At 32.7% G+C, this 13,784-nt stretch overlaps 1 protein-coding gene across 2 annotated transcripts in view; it reads right to left on the bottom strand.

Annotated features, from left to right (window-relative positions):
* The window catches only part of LOC143052449 (microfibril-associated glycoprotein 4-like), a 44,859-nt gene that overhangs the window by 18,566 nt on the left and 12,509 nt on the right, over positions 1–13,784 (bottom strand). The window contains exons 3-8 of one of the 2 annotated variants that reach the window (XM_076225487.1): positions 10,411–10,482; positions 9,839–9,968; positions 9,062–9,186; positions 6,592–6,688; positions 2,528–2,692; positions 749–1,011 (exon numbers count right to left, since the gene is read on the bottom strand). In XM_076225487.1, the coding sequence (XP_076081602.1) occupies positions 764–1,011; positions 2,528–2,692; positions 6,592–6,688; positions 9,062–9,186; positions 9,839–9,968; positions 10,411–10,482 (837 nt within the window). In that variant the 3' untranslated portion in view covers positions 749–763. Of the gene's footprint in view, positions 1–748; positions 1,012–2,527; positions 2,693–6,591; positions 6,689–9,061; positions 9,187–9,838; positions 9,969–10,410; positions 10,483–13,784 lie in introns of those variants that run through there. The other variant, XM_076225486.1, reaches the window with a different exon arrangement.

Here is a 13,784-nt window from a genome sequence, read left to right as displayed (position 1 = left end):
ATACAAAATATAAAAAAAATGGTTTACAAAAAAAAAAGAATTCAAAAAGGTCCCCTCTTTACCTGTAAAGGGACATCCCTATGGCTAACCAACCATGGTCTATACGATGGACAGAAAAGATATCCATATCAGGAATATCACAGTTCTTATCCATTCGTTTGATGTGTCTGAGCTTTTGATTTTGCCATTTGATTACGGACTTTCCCTTTTGAATTATCTTCGGAGTTCGGTACTTTTGTTATTTTTCTTATCCTAACCAAAGTTCACCATGTGTATAATGTATTAAGAACAACTTCAGTACGCAGTACTTCAGTAATTATAATGCTAGATGCCATTTTGCAAGGGCACATTATCAGACACATGGGCAACGTACTGTATCTGTGAATGAAAAATCACATCTAATTGGTTTCGGAGCGTATGAAACCCTCCACCTTATTACAGTGCTGGTGTACATCGCTGATTATAGATGTGATGAATATACTTATCATTTACAACACTATTGGTAGTTATAGTTTTTTATGTACAGCTGTTTGTGTATAATTGTATACAAGTTTTTGTAGTTATCAGGAAATGTCGGATTTTGTTGTCATCGAATATTGTCTTTATTCATGAATTATCGAATATGAGTGTTATACGTAATTGAAACAGCATAATCAAACGACCCAATATAACAAAAACACATCTAGGGAACCAAATTAGACAAATGAATAAGCATTTAGAAAGAATGTATTGAAATAGAAAACAATGATGATCATATTAATCTTTAATATAGTGTTCTGATCATCATTTTCACCGATTTAAGTGAGTAGTCCATGCCACGCCATGCTGGCCAATTAATGCCATGTCCAGACGGACTGGTTCCAGAAAGATACCGTCCATTCAAACTAGCATCATGACAATGATTGTACCACCAGCCTCCATGATATAGTGTAGCACAATTCCTGGTTTCTTTGTCATTATCCCTATCAAAGGTAGTAAACAGGTTACCACTATGATATGTCATCGAATCTCCTAAAATTTAATTTGCGGTCATTAATTCAATGATTTTAATAGAATAATAAGATTTTATTTGACAAAATAATGTGTCCAGATAACTTCGTGGTGCGGTTCTGAGAAAGAATAACTGTTTATCATGTTCACATATATCAAGCAAATTTAGCTAATAACTTATTATAATGAATTTGAAAATTATTTCTTGCAAATTGGTGATATTTATGTAATTTTATTCAAAAAGATGAGTGTTTAAATGAATTCTCTAATGCAACATCTTTATTTTCAAGCGGATCAGGTGGTTCTGTTTTTAGTTCCTTGATTCAATTGTTCTTAAACAGTATCTTCTAATATGTTTTCTGTATCGAATTTCTATTTCCTAATATATTAAAGAAAAATATTTTTTGACGTCTGTATATGTTTTACACGATTATTTTCTTTGTTTTTCTTTAAAATTAAAGTCATTTCTTTCAATTCCCGCATGCAATTAAACTTAGTAAGTCCTGTTTAGTTGTAGAACTGAATGTTTGGATATTGTTAATAAATGCTTCAAGTTGATTGCATCATTTTGACTTTGAGATGAAGAAAAGCAACCAAAAGCGCTACGCTAATCTGCATTTTTCATGTGCGTGTAAAAATTATAGATTATTACGTGGCATTTTCCATATTTGCCTTGTTATCAGCCCTAGACTCCCATATCAAGCAGAGGGCTTTAGACGGAGGGCTTGATATGGATCGCGGGCTGATACCACGGCCAATATGGAAAATGACATTTAATAATCTATTACTCGCATATTCAAGCTGGAGGAAAGAAAATACATTTTCAAATCATGTGTAATATATATTTTCAACAAAAATGTAAAAAAAAAACGTTTGAAGAAAAAATCCAAAAAATCACAGTGAGTTAACAAAATCTGAATCACAGTGAGTAAAGTTTTATGAAAAGTGTAACAAAAAATTACCAAAAATATGGCATATGTTTCGCTTGAACTTTAAAAGTCATACAACAATCACTTTTCCACTGTAGAATCATACATTGTCTATTATAACGTCAAATTTTTACAGGAACTTTTGTGATGTCTAGTTAATTAATAGCGAACAAATAACCTTTTTCACTGTAAATCTTAACCTATTTTTTTCTGCTACAGCAGATTCATAACTTTCTATTGTTTTACTGACTTCATTGTTTTTTTTCATTGTGTTCTCATTTTTCATTTCTTTATACTTTGATTGACAGGTATCGGAAGTCAAATTTTGGGGCTCGATATAGATATCGAGGGCTGATATCGATATTGTCCCGAGGGCAAATAACCAACATTGACTTCAGGCTATTATTGGTCATGCAAATAAAGGCAACAGTAGTATACCGCTGTTCAAATTCATAAATCGATAGAGAAAAAACAAATCCGGGTTACAAACTAAAACTCAGGGAAACGTACATATTAGTACAAAATTTTTTATAATGTTATTTCCTGAATTCATACCTTTTCTTTTATACAATTATAAGTTCTATATAAATAGTTGATTACAAATATACCTGCATTACCGCTGTATTCAAGCACGGTCATCTCATATTCACCTTTCTCATCCCCAACCATGAACATTGAATATTTAGCGTATTTGGCGTGACCTTCGAAATCGTGCATGTCAATTCTTAATTCATGCCGGGTATGAATGGTTATCTCGTGAATGACATCGTTTCCTGACAAATATCAATAGTATATGGAATAAACACAAATAATGGATAGTTTACATATACATTTCGCAAAGGGACAAAAGCTTTCATATTCATTCTAACCGAATTGATTCAAGTTTTGATATTTGATTCATAGCATACTTAAACGATTATTTCATTAACAAAAAGTTTCAAATAAACAATTTAAAACCATGGGCTCGATAATAAGAATCCACATTTCCTGTGTATTTCAATCTAGGCGCTATTACATTAATCGTCCAGTTAAGACTGCAGACGTTCATGTTATCCGCTATTATATTAATTCAAGATATTGATAGATAACGAACTCATGCAATTTGATTTTTCTAGGTCTGATTTCCTTGATCATGTTGGTAGAGAGTTGTGCTTAAAGTAGGCTATTGAACCAAGAGCTCCAAATGGTGACATTGAACTCATCCCTTCGTAAATTTTACGGACGCCATCACGAGTTGGTTGACCGTTATGGAATATCCGTTTCACAGATGATGTCGGATATGTTCCATATTTCGTAACTACAATCCCGTTACCTTTTCACGAATGTGACCTACTAAATAAGACTATTTACCGGGTTTGTAATAACATGAGTTTATACACGACGGGTGTCACATGTGGGTGGGGTTCGTGTTGCTGAGTCTTTAGTTTTCTATGTTGTGTCTTGTGTACTTTTAACTTTGACTTTTTCTTTTTTAGCCATGACATTGCCAGTTTATTCTCAATCTATGAGTTTGACTGTCTCTGGTATCTTTCAACCCTCTTTTATATGTTAATCATCGTGTTTACCTGTATAATAATGGTTTTTTGTTGATGGAATCAGTCAATCAAATTTCACTTTCAATCTTGACAGTTTTTTCCTTAAAATAACTGAACAAGCCTATTTCATGCGTAACTTTGAAGGTCAAATTGAAGGACACATGACTATGGGACTTTTAAGTTAATATTTTCATCCGCGTTGTTTCCTGACTTATATTGACTAATTCAAATTGAACCAAACTTGTTTCTAAAAGAGAATTATTATTTCACATTTTTACTTTATCTAATCTATATAGATTTTCGTCTTATATTTGACGTGTTTGACTCAGTTTTAGTTTGTAACACGTATTTGATTTATCTCAATCGATTTATGACTTTCGATCAGCGATATAATACTGTTGCCTTTATTTTACACCTCTTCGATAGTTCTTCTATTTTAAATAAATGTATTCGATGTAATCTATATGTCATATAAAATGATATAGCGCTGATCTGACATCAAACAATCAATGGATCTAAAACTCCTTCACAAAAATCTCGAAGGTGAAACAAAGTAAAACAAAATTATGTCGCTGGCAACGTTGGTGTCGTAAACATGTAGATTTAAGTTCCGGCCATTTAACTTCACGAGGGAAAGGGAGGGGGTTCTAAATTTTGTAAAAAAAATTATTTCATTGATTGCGTCTCAAAATTAAAAGAAAATGCTCGCTCTTAGTGCGAAAAAAATCTGACTCCGATAAGTTAAATGGTTGCTCCCGAAAGATTTTTGTAGACATCATCCATTTTTCAAACTTTATGGAAATTTACATGAATTGAATGGAAAGTTTAATTATTGATTTTGTTTAATATTATAACACAGTCCTGGTTAGAGTTAAATTTGCTTAAAGTATAATAAATATCTTCGCTTTCATCCTGGCTGCTGTGTGTTATTTAATGCATTATATTTTGATTACTGAACGTGTTATTATTGTCTTTCAAATTAAAAATTAAGCTATGAAGTCATGCACATAACAACGTTAAAGTAAGAAAAAATCCATTTGCAATGCATTATGGTTTTTTATGTTGACAGTCTATGAAAAAGGTCGAAATGTAGAACTTCGTCAATGATGAATGGTCTCCACGATAGGGTAACATTCACAAAAATGTCTCCCGTTGACCCTTATGATAGAGTAAACTATCATCTCGTATTAACCAATCAAAAATCGGGCAAAAATAAACAAGAATAAGGAGATATGATATGATATGAGCAATGAGGCAACATTCCACAGTTCAAATGATAAAATATAAGCAATTAAGGCATACATCAATCCGATAGAAAAAAAACCCAAGAACGTTGAGTTTGAAAAACAAATGTGAAACAATCAAACGGGAAAATTAACTGGCTAATCTATATCACAATAATTTACAAATAACAAAGATGACAGACATAAACCAACAACATGCACTGGAATACAGGCTTCTGACCTGGAGTATGCACATACAGAATGTGACGGGCTTAAACATATATGTTAGTTCTCAACTCTCTAATAACATGGGACAATGGTACAGACATTTTCTTATGTAGAATTATGTGGATTATGACCGGTGATTAAACCATAAAAAACTTTTTCTCGGGAAATATCAGTTGTTTTGGGGATATCACGTTTTTCTTGTATTTCTCGGGAAATCGTTGGTACCGATTATTTCCAACTCAAAACTAAAAAAAAAAAAAACACCCATGCAAACGTAAATTAACACGAATATAAAATCTAAATGATTTCAAATAAAGGCAACAGTAGTATACCGCTGTTCAAAACTCATAAATCCAGGGACAAAAAACAAAATCGGGGTAACAAACTAAAACCGAGGGAAACGCATTAAATAAGATCTAGCTTTTTTACAGTCTCTCGCCGTTTGAATAATAAAAAGTCAGTCGTTTGCATGTAAATTTCAAGAAAAAAATTATAACGGAATCAAGGAACACGTAATCGGTTTGACTACAGCCAACCCCAACTATCAACTTGCGTTTGTAGACGCAAGTGGATACTCGGGCCTGGCTTTATTCAGACTGTAACAGAACCTGAATTTTGTTATTTTATTTCTGCCGAATCAAGTGCCCATGTATTTCTCAGCCTTCGTTAACTTTCCAAAATACTTCATTCCGATGTTGCTTTCCGTCCTGAGTAGACCTGGTTTATACGATTACAAAACTGGCACTGTATTTTAAAATATTTCCAAAACTATATCGAATTTACTCTGTACAGACCAAATAACCACTTTTTTACATTCCATACAAACAAACTATTTTCTGTATGATTTTCAACGTCTGCTTGTATTGTGCTTTCCCCCCTAATTATATCCGTATTCTCATCCAAATAAATTTCAATTTTGTCCGAGCGGTGTTTTTGATGACCGTTTTAGAACGAATTTTATAGTTGTAAAATTCACCGGTTTTTTTTTCACACATCATTCAAGCTTCTATAAATTAGATTTCTACTTTCAAAACAAAATTTCATGGGGATACGGCGTGAATCATGAATAAGTACTTATTGCAAAAATAAACCAAGGTTTACTTTTATAAATTGTTATTTGGATGGAGAGTTGTCTCATTGTCACTCACACCACATTTTCCTATATCTATACCAAGAATAAAAATAAAGTGATAAAACTGTGTCTGTTATGAATAAGAACATATATAAATAAAGCGTGCAGATGCTTAAATATCAAAGAAACAGAATATTTAAAAAGTAAAGTATACTTTTTAAAGATTAACAATGAGCAGAATGATTGCCGGAAAACGATAAAACAATCTATGTCAAATAACCGCTACGTATTGCGTCAAAACTCTCGGCACTCCGCATCTAGGGAAAGTTACCGTTAAAAATGTCACACAAAACACGGTGCATTGGCTTATATGTGTGAACGTTATTTGATAACGTCAGGAACGATAACTCATGGCGTAACGTCATTCGGTATCGTGTTACCTTAAAAAGACAACGATGAGTGAACAAAACAAAGAGACATATACTAGGTACAAACGTAAAAAATATAGCAGTCAACATTGTACATCCTTACATTGTGTAAACGTGATCAAATGTACAATAGAAATTTTGAAAAATGTCTTATAAAAGAAAGAATTATAAATTATAATAACCTACCTAACCAATATTCCCCATTTAGGTTACCGAAGCCCTCTTTGTATGCCTCCCAATTCCGATCAAAGTCCACAGATCCGTTGGCACGTCTTTGTATTACCTAACGAAGTTAAACATGAATCATTTGGTGATTACTAGTATATACAATATACGCCACACAGTCAAGTGCAATTTATAAAAGAACATATACCAGTGTCAAGTTAAGCGAAACAATTCGGGTGTGGATCAGGATTTTGAAACACTTGAAGTAATACTTTAAAAATATCAATGCATAAATGCATCAAAAGGGGGTGGATCCACTTCCTATTCCACCCCTAAATCCACCTCTGCAATAGTAAATATAATTCATGTTTAACATGTACCCGTAATGAAAAGCAATGGAACATATTTTTGACATTTGAGTTACAACGTATTTACCGTTTATCAAAAGAAATCTCGGCTCTAAAATTCGACAGTCAAATATTTGCTAAAAGACTGGCAAACTTTAGAAAAATGTCGCACGATACTGGTGTTACATTGATGAAATCGCGGACAAGACACTAAGTGTTACAGTTCGCCAAAAGTTTTTTATTGCATCGAAATTTTTTAATTTAAAAAATCTGTTTTCCTCTTATTAAAAAAAATAGTTATTCCTCGAAAAAGACTAAACAATCATGTAACAATTTTGATAACATATACCGTAAACACACCATAAATTTAAGTTTGGTCACGTATGCAGGTTCTATACATTTGAATTTTGCGTTCATAGAAATAGTGCTTATTACACATATCAGGAACGGAATTTAAGTTTTACTATAATGATCTATTTTATTACATATATTAATCACCCAATATCATTAAAAGAGGGGCGAAAGACAGTCAAACTCATAAATCGCAAATAAACTGATAACGCCATGGCTAAAAATGAAAAAGACAAACAGACAAACAATAGTACACATGACATAACATAGAAAACTAAAGAATAAGCAACATTCTCTACAAATAATCTCTGGGATATTTGACAATTTGAAGTTCAATATTCGAGTCAATAGGATGTGTTACCACCTCACTTCTAGTAAAGTTCAATAACACGCCGTCAACTACTCAGTACAAGCCTTTTGAACTTTGGTTGAGAAAATTTATTCTATTTATAAACAATTGTAACTCTTAAAACGCCAAGATTTTATAGTGGTGGCGTCCCAGTCATGTCAAATAGGGTACGTTTCTGAAGACATGGCAGGCCAAAGGCTTCTTACTCTTTGTATTCGGCTACGATCCTTGTCCTTTGTGGTCTAACGTTGTCGTCCATGTACAAGGTTATTGAATGAAGTGGGTGGTTGTCAAAATGAGGGACTACAATGTTTCTAAGCACCAAGTCCCAGTACATCTGTTTGTTCATATTATTCTGCAGAATGTGCATACCCAGCTTACAGCGGTATGAAAGGCAATCCCAGCATGTACAACCAACAGCACCGCAGGCAGTCGTTAGGTTAATGTTTTATTTTTAGTTTTTAGGCATTAGCTTAATGAATAGGATGTAAGCTTTATGCCTTATTTCACTTCTTGCCGAAAACATATATATACTACATTGCGTACGTTTAGGAAATACCTGGTTCTACAAATGCATTCGGCAGGAGTAATTCCGTTGCATATGTGAAATTCAGGTTTCATACATGGTATATAATGCCACATTATATTATACCTGTCTCAGGCCTGAATAAAAAATGTTCATATTGTATCTTCTGTCGATTGTGATATTTCTACATAAAATACACGATCATGCACATGTGACAACTTAATGTTATACATTCTCTATCGGATAATTGTATTTTCCCGCGGTTCGTATAGTAAAGCGGGAAAATATTGTGTTGTCGTTACATTTTCATAAATATTCATAAGGCATGACAAAATTGACCAATCAGAAGTAGAATTTTGTGTTATGATATATTGGTGTTTTTCAAGCGCTTCACTTTCTAGCCTTCGTTCAACATAGTAATTATATAAGCTCCTTTATTTTTAATTGCTGATTGCAATTAAAGTTGTTTTTCTGAATTTGTATTTGTATATGTATTTGCTAATTAAAGGTGTGGTCCGCCACTTTTATCCTGAGATAGGCTGGAGCATTGGCACTGATACAGGTTTCCATTCATATTCATACATCATGTGAACGATTGTTGGTTTTTCCTTGACGGCCTTGACTATCTATGAAGGGTAACATTCAGAAATTTAAGCGAATACACTGTGGATACACTGATATTTGAAATATTGTATATATGTTTTAATATTTGTAAAATATGTACTGCTTGAAATTATTTGAGATACAAATTAAATACGGCGTCTTTCACGTTCGACGGGCTGTCGGCAAATTTATATTTGTGTTTTAGTTATATTTAGTCATGGAGTAGAGGTAATACCATTTCATATATGTATATTATGTAATTCGTCTCAACTTAAACCCAACAATATTGTATAATCAAATAGAAAGTTAATTTACCGTCCATTTTCCGTTTTCGGTATGCATATCACAAAATACAGAAACTGCTGATATTCCATCTGGGTATATCTTGTACACACCATCAGGATGATGTCCTGGTATATCAGAACATTCTCTTGGTAAACCTGTTTAAACCGGTAGAAATTTACATTATAATCACTCGAAATTTAACCGACAGTTCTCATGTGAATAAATATAAAGCTTGAGATTGTATTCTATGAATAACTTGATATTAAAGTACAAGCATTATAACTTTATTTAATGTATGTCAAACAAAAAAATCAAAACAGAGATAATTTTGGAACGATTTTTTCCCGTCAAAACAATTTCTATATTTACACTTCTCCTATCCAAGAAACACAAAACGCAACTGGTTCTAATCATGCATACCTTTCAGTGGCATGTCTATATGTGTTAATACCCCAAGGTTTTTTTTAATTTTATAAGTTCTTATTATATCTTTTATGGATTGCGATATTTCTACCGTTTAACATTTTAACATTGTTTGATTCGAGCGTCACTGATGAGTCTTCTGTAGACGAAACGCAATTTTACAAGAATGAAACATTCATTGGTTTTCGGTCATACATAAATAAAATAAAACAGTACACAATATTTGGATAACAAAAGTTGAACTCGAAATACCAAATCTGGTTTTGTTATTGGTTCATTTCTGAATCTGAGTACGAAAGTCGTCAATGTCGTACTCGAAAGTTTTATGATCGCAAAGCCTGTATTTTGATTAGTTGATTTTTGAGTCTAATTTTAAAAAGTTACCTTTAACATAATCGTGTTCGCATTTCAAATCAGTATTACAAGTTCTTGTTTTGTTACAACATGATGTACACAAAATACGATGTGCATCATTTCGACGACCAAATATCCCACCAATATTGTACCTACAAAACTAAAATAACACGGGTTGATAAAACCACGGGTTAAAATAATAACGATAATAATCTGAAGTTCGTTTACAAATGCATGAAGGTAAAGTATGCGTAATTGTTTGGTGAAACTTGGATATATTTAGAAGTGATTAAAATACATCTGAATATTTAAAAATAAAATGATATAAGTAACTTTTATATACTGCGCATATTTGTCGATGCGTTTTGAGTTCGTTCTATTCATCTACAAATGCAATTTAATTCAAATGTACTGTATCACTGAAATTTTGTATATATGTTTCATATAAGATTTTTCAATAGTTACATCCAGCTCAACTAGTTCAAGGTGTGTACTATTTGCAAAAAAATAAGTGAACGACAATTTACTTGTAAGAAATTATACTATATTAAATGCTTAGTTGACAATGGAATGTGTATCATTATTTTATATATTGTAAATACCTGCTCATATGCACATCCTAAATCATACAAAAGTGAACCAGAATCTGTGGTGTGCTTCTGTACAAAACATACCTGAAATAAAACAAGAAAAAGCCGACTTTCCGGTATTTTCTCATTTTTAAAAACTTAGAATTGCTTGTACCTACATTTGTACTTCATTTGAACACAGGTGGATAGTTGTCTCATTGGCAATCAAACCACATGTCTTTAAATTCATATTGACATCCAGTTAAAATTGAACGAAATAGATGGATTTCTCTATTATATACGGGGGGAAAAATACCATAGTTGACTTGTTTGGAATTCTTACATTTATCTCTATCGCTAGACAAAGTACATGTACAGTGATTCAATTTTTAAACCTTTTTACTACTAATACAGTTTCTCAATTAAATACAAATAGATTCATACTATCTGATTTTGAAAGTTGTAAATTATTTTGATATTAAATTGAATTTCTGCCTCCGTCCAGGTAAAATACCACCATTGATTTTTCCCCACTAGTCCTTGTTAAATTTTGCACTTTTAAAAAAAAATGTGCAGAATTTATCTTTGTTTTAAATAAAGAAATACTTTGCATATGTAAAGTTTTATCCTGTCCAGTACTATAGACATAATTTCACATCGCATTTCAATATCGTCCATATCTCGTCGTCATTGACATATCATCCATACCCTATCATCATTGATATATCATCCATAACCTATCGTCATTGACATATCATCCATACCCTATCGTCATTGATATATCATCCATACCCTATCGTCATTGATATATCATCCATACCCTATCGTCATTGATATATCACCCATACCCTATCGTCATTGACATATCATCCATATCATATCGTCATTGATATATCATCCATACCCTATCGTCATTGACATATCATCCATACCCTATCGTCATTCACATATCAAAATATCCTATCGTCATTGATATATCATCCATACCCTATCGTCATTGACATATCATCCATACCCTATCGTCATTGACATATCATTCATACCTTATCGTCATTGACATATCATCCATACCCTATTGTCATTGACATATCATCCATACCCTATCGTCATTGACATATCATCCATACCCTATCGTCATTGACATATCATCCATACCCTATCGTCATTGACATATCATCCATACCCTATCGTCATTGACATATCATCCATACCCTATCGTCATTGATGTATCATTCATACCCTATCTTCATTGACATATCATCCATACCCTATCGTCATTGATATATCATCCATACCCTATCGTCATTGATATATCATCCATACCCTATCGTCATTCACATATCATTCATACCCTATCGTCATTGACATGTCATTCATACCCTATCGTCATTGACATATCATCCATACCCTATCGTCATTCACATATCATCCATACCCTATCGTCATTGACATATCATTCATACCCTATCGTCATTGACATATCATCCATACCCTATCGTCATTGATATATCATCCATACCCTATCGTCATTGATATATCATCCATACCCTATCGTCATTGATATTGTTATGCCGGCTCCCCGTAGTTATTCAGTGTTATTTTTAATATGCATGTTCGTTGTTGTTATGATCCCTGATCATAAGTTGGTTATCGAATGTGTTTGATAAGTCAGGAAAGGCTTAGTCTTGTACATATAAAACTATTAATTTGTATGATTTAAACCTGTGTATTATTGTTTTTGAGACAGATAACGTTTATTCTCGTACTGTTGGAAAATGAAAGTAGGCCATAGATTTTTATTTACGGCTATAAATAATAATAATATGGTGATTCTTGTTGGCATAATTTTACATCTTATAATTCTTTATGTTTGGGTTTCTTTTGTGTATGATTGCTAATTTCTCGGAACAGTTAGAGACTGTAAATAACTCTCGTTCCGATTTTTAATGTTTGTCACCGATTTAGGTGACACTTACATGTTCGATGTGTATTGGTTAGAATGCTCGTTTCTTGTTGACTATCGATTGCTATATACAGTAGTTTGTATCTGTTTGAATCCATTACAAACGTTTTCCAAGCTTTTAGTTGCATTTTAAATACATAAATTATATTTGTTCGTGAAGAACATGGCATTGTTTACTATTTTGTCACCGTTAAGGGAATTTCCCTAAGAAGAGTGATGGCTTGTGATTGGGCGTCTCTATATAAGCTCAATTCTCATTGGTCAATTTAGAATATAAATACGTGTGGTTGACTGCGTCAAGAGAGATAGCTCAAACTTGTGGAAAGAGTCGTATCAAATAGAAAGATAAACTAAATACAAATATGTCGGATGTAATGAATTTAAAAGTTAGTATTGTGAAATATATTATAGGATTATAATTATATTAAAGGTGACGGTGACAAATATCAGTCCCGGTGATTAAATCTCGGTGACGGTGACGGTGACTATAGCTGTAGGTGACGGTGACTATATCTGTCGGTGACGGTGACTATACTTGTGGGTGACGGTGACTAAATATTTTTGTCACCAGATTCGGAGATTCAGATGTGTATATTATAAATTAATGAAAATATAACCGTGGCTATTGAGATAGTATTAAATATAAATAGTTATAATTGAAAAACATATATGTTATGTTTTTAATATAACAGTTTGAGGAAGATCAAGCCTTTTGATTGTGTGTAGTAAAAGTAATTATAACTATGATTGAAACCTTTGTATAAAGGATTTGTGTTAAAGAAAAGCTATACATATTTATAGCTTACGAGCAGTATTCACCCACGTGAATAGTTGTAAGACCAACCATACCCGGGGGCACTGACCAGTGACAGCACCGAGAGTCCAGACTTGTTCAAGTATTTTATCTCATTAATAAAATGTTGAACTTTATAAATATTCTATTTCATTTTAATAATACTCATGAAAACATGACTACAATAGTACATTAATACACCTCTATTGGTATATAATTCCTTCGTCCTATTTCGGGTTTAGATCGATGGTTTAAATTAAGACACCTTTCTCGACCTCTAATAGATTCCTTTTTATGTAACCCTGTTATCTCTGGTGACCGACTCTAACGCCAGAGAGGCAGCGTAACAATTGGTGGCAGCCGTGGGATACCACTCTCAATATATTAGAGTCTATTGTTTGTATATCAAAATCCAAAGTTGTAGATTTCAAAAAAATAGAAATGGACGATTCAAATATCGTTACGTTCGGTCCCAATACTGGGAGTAGAAATGAAGTAAATGAAACACTATCGAATGAAGTGATAGCTTCTAGTAGTGAAAATAATGTAACAGCAGATAGAAGGCTTGCTGACGCTAAAGTTGAAATGAAATTTATGGTAGATAAATGTCTTTCAGATTTTTCTGAGAAAATGGACAGTATGTTGGCAAAA

The sequence above is a fragment of the Mytilus galloprovincialis genome, chromosome 11 (genome assembly GCF_965363235.1).
Source record: "Mytilus galloprovincialis chromosome 11, xbMytGall1.hap1.1, whole genome shotgun sequence".
Lineage (NCBI taxonomy): Eukaryota > Metazoa > Mollusca > Bivalvia > Mytilida > Mytilidae > Mytilus > Mytilus galloprovincialis.
Note: the sequence above shows the minus strand (reverse complement) of the source record. Positions and strands in the feature narration are given on the sequence as shown.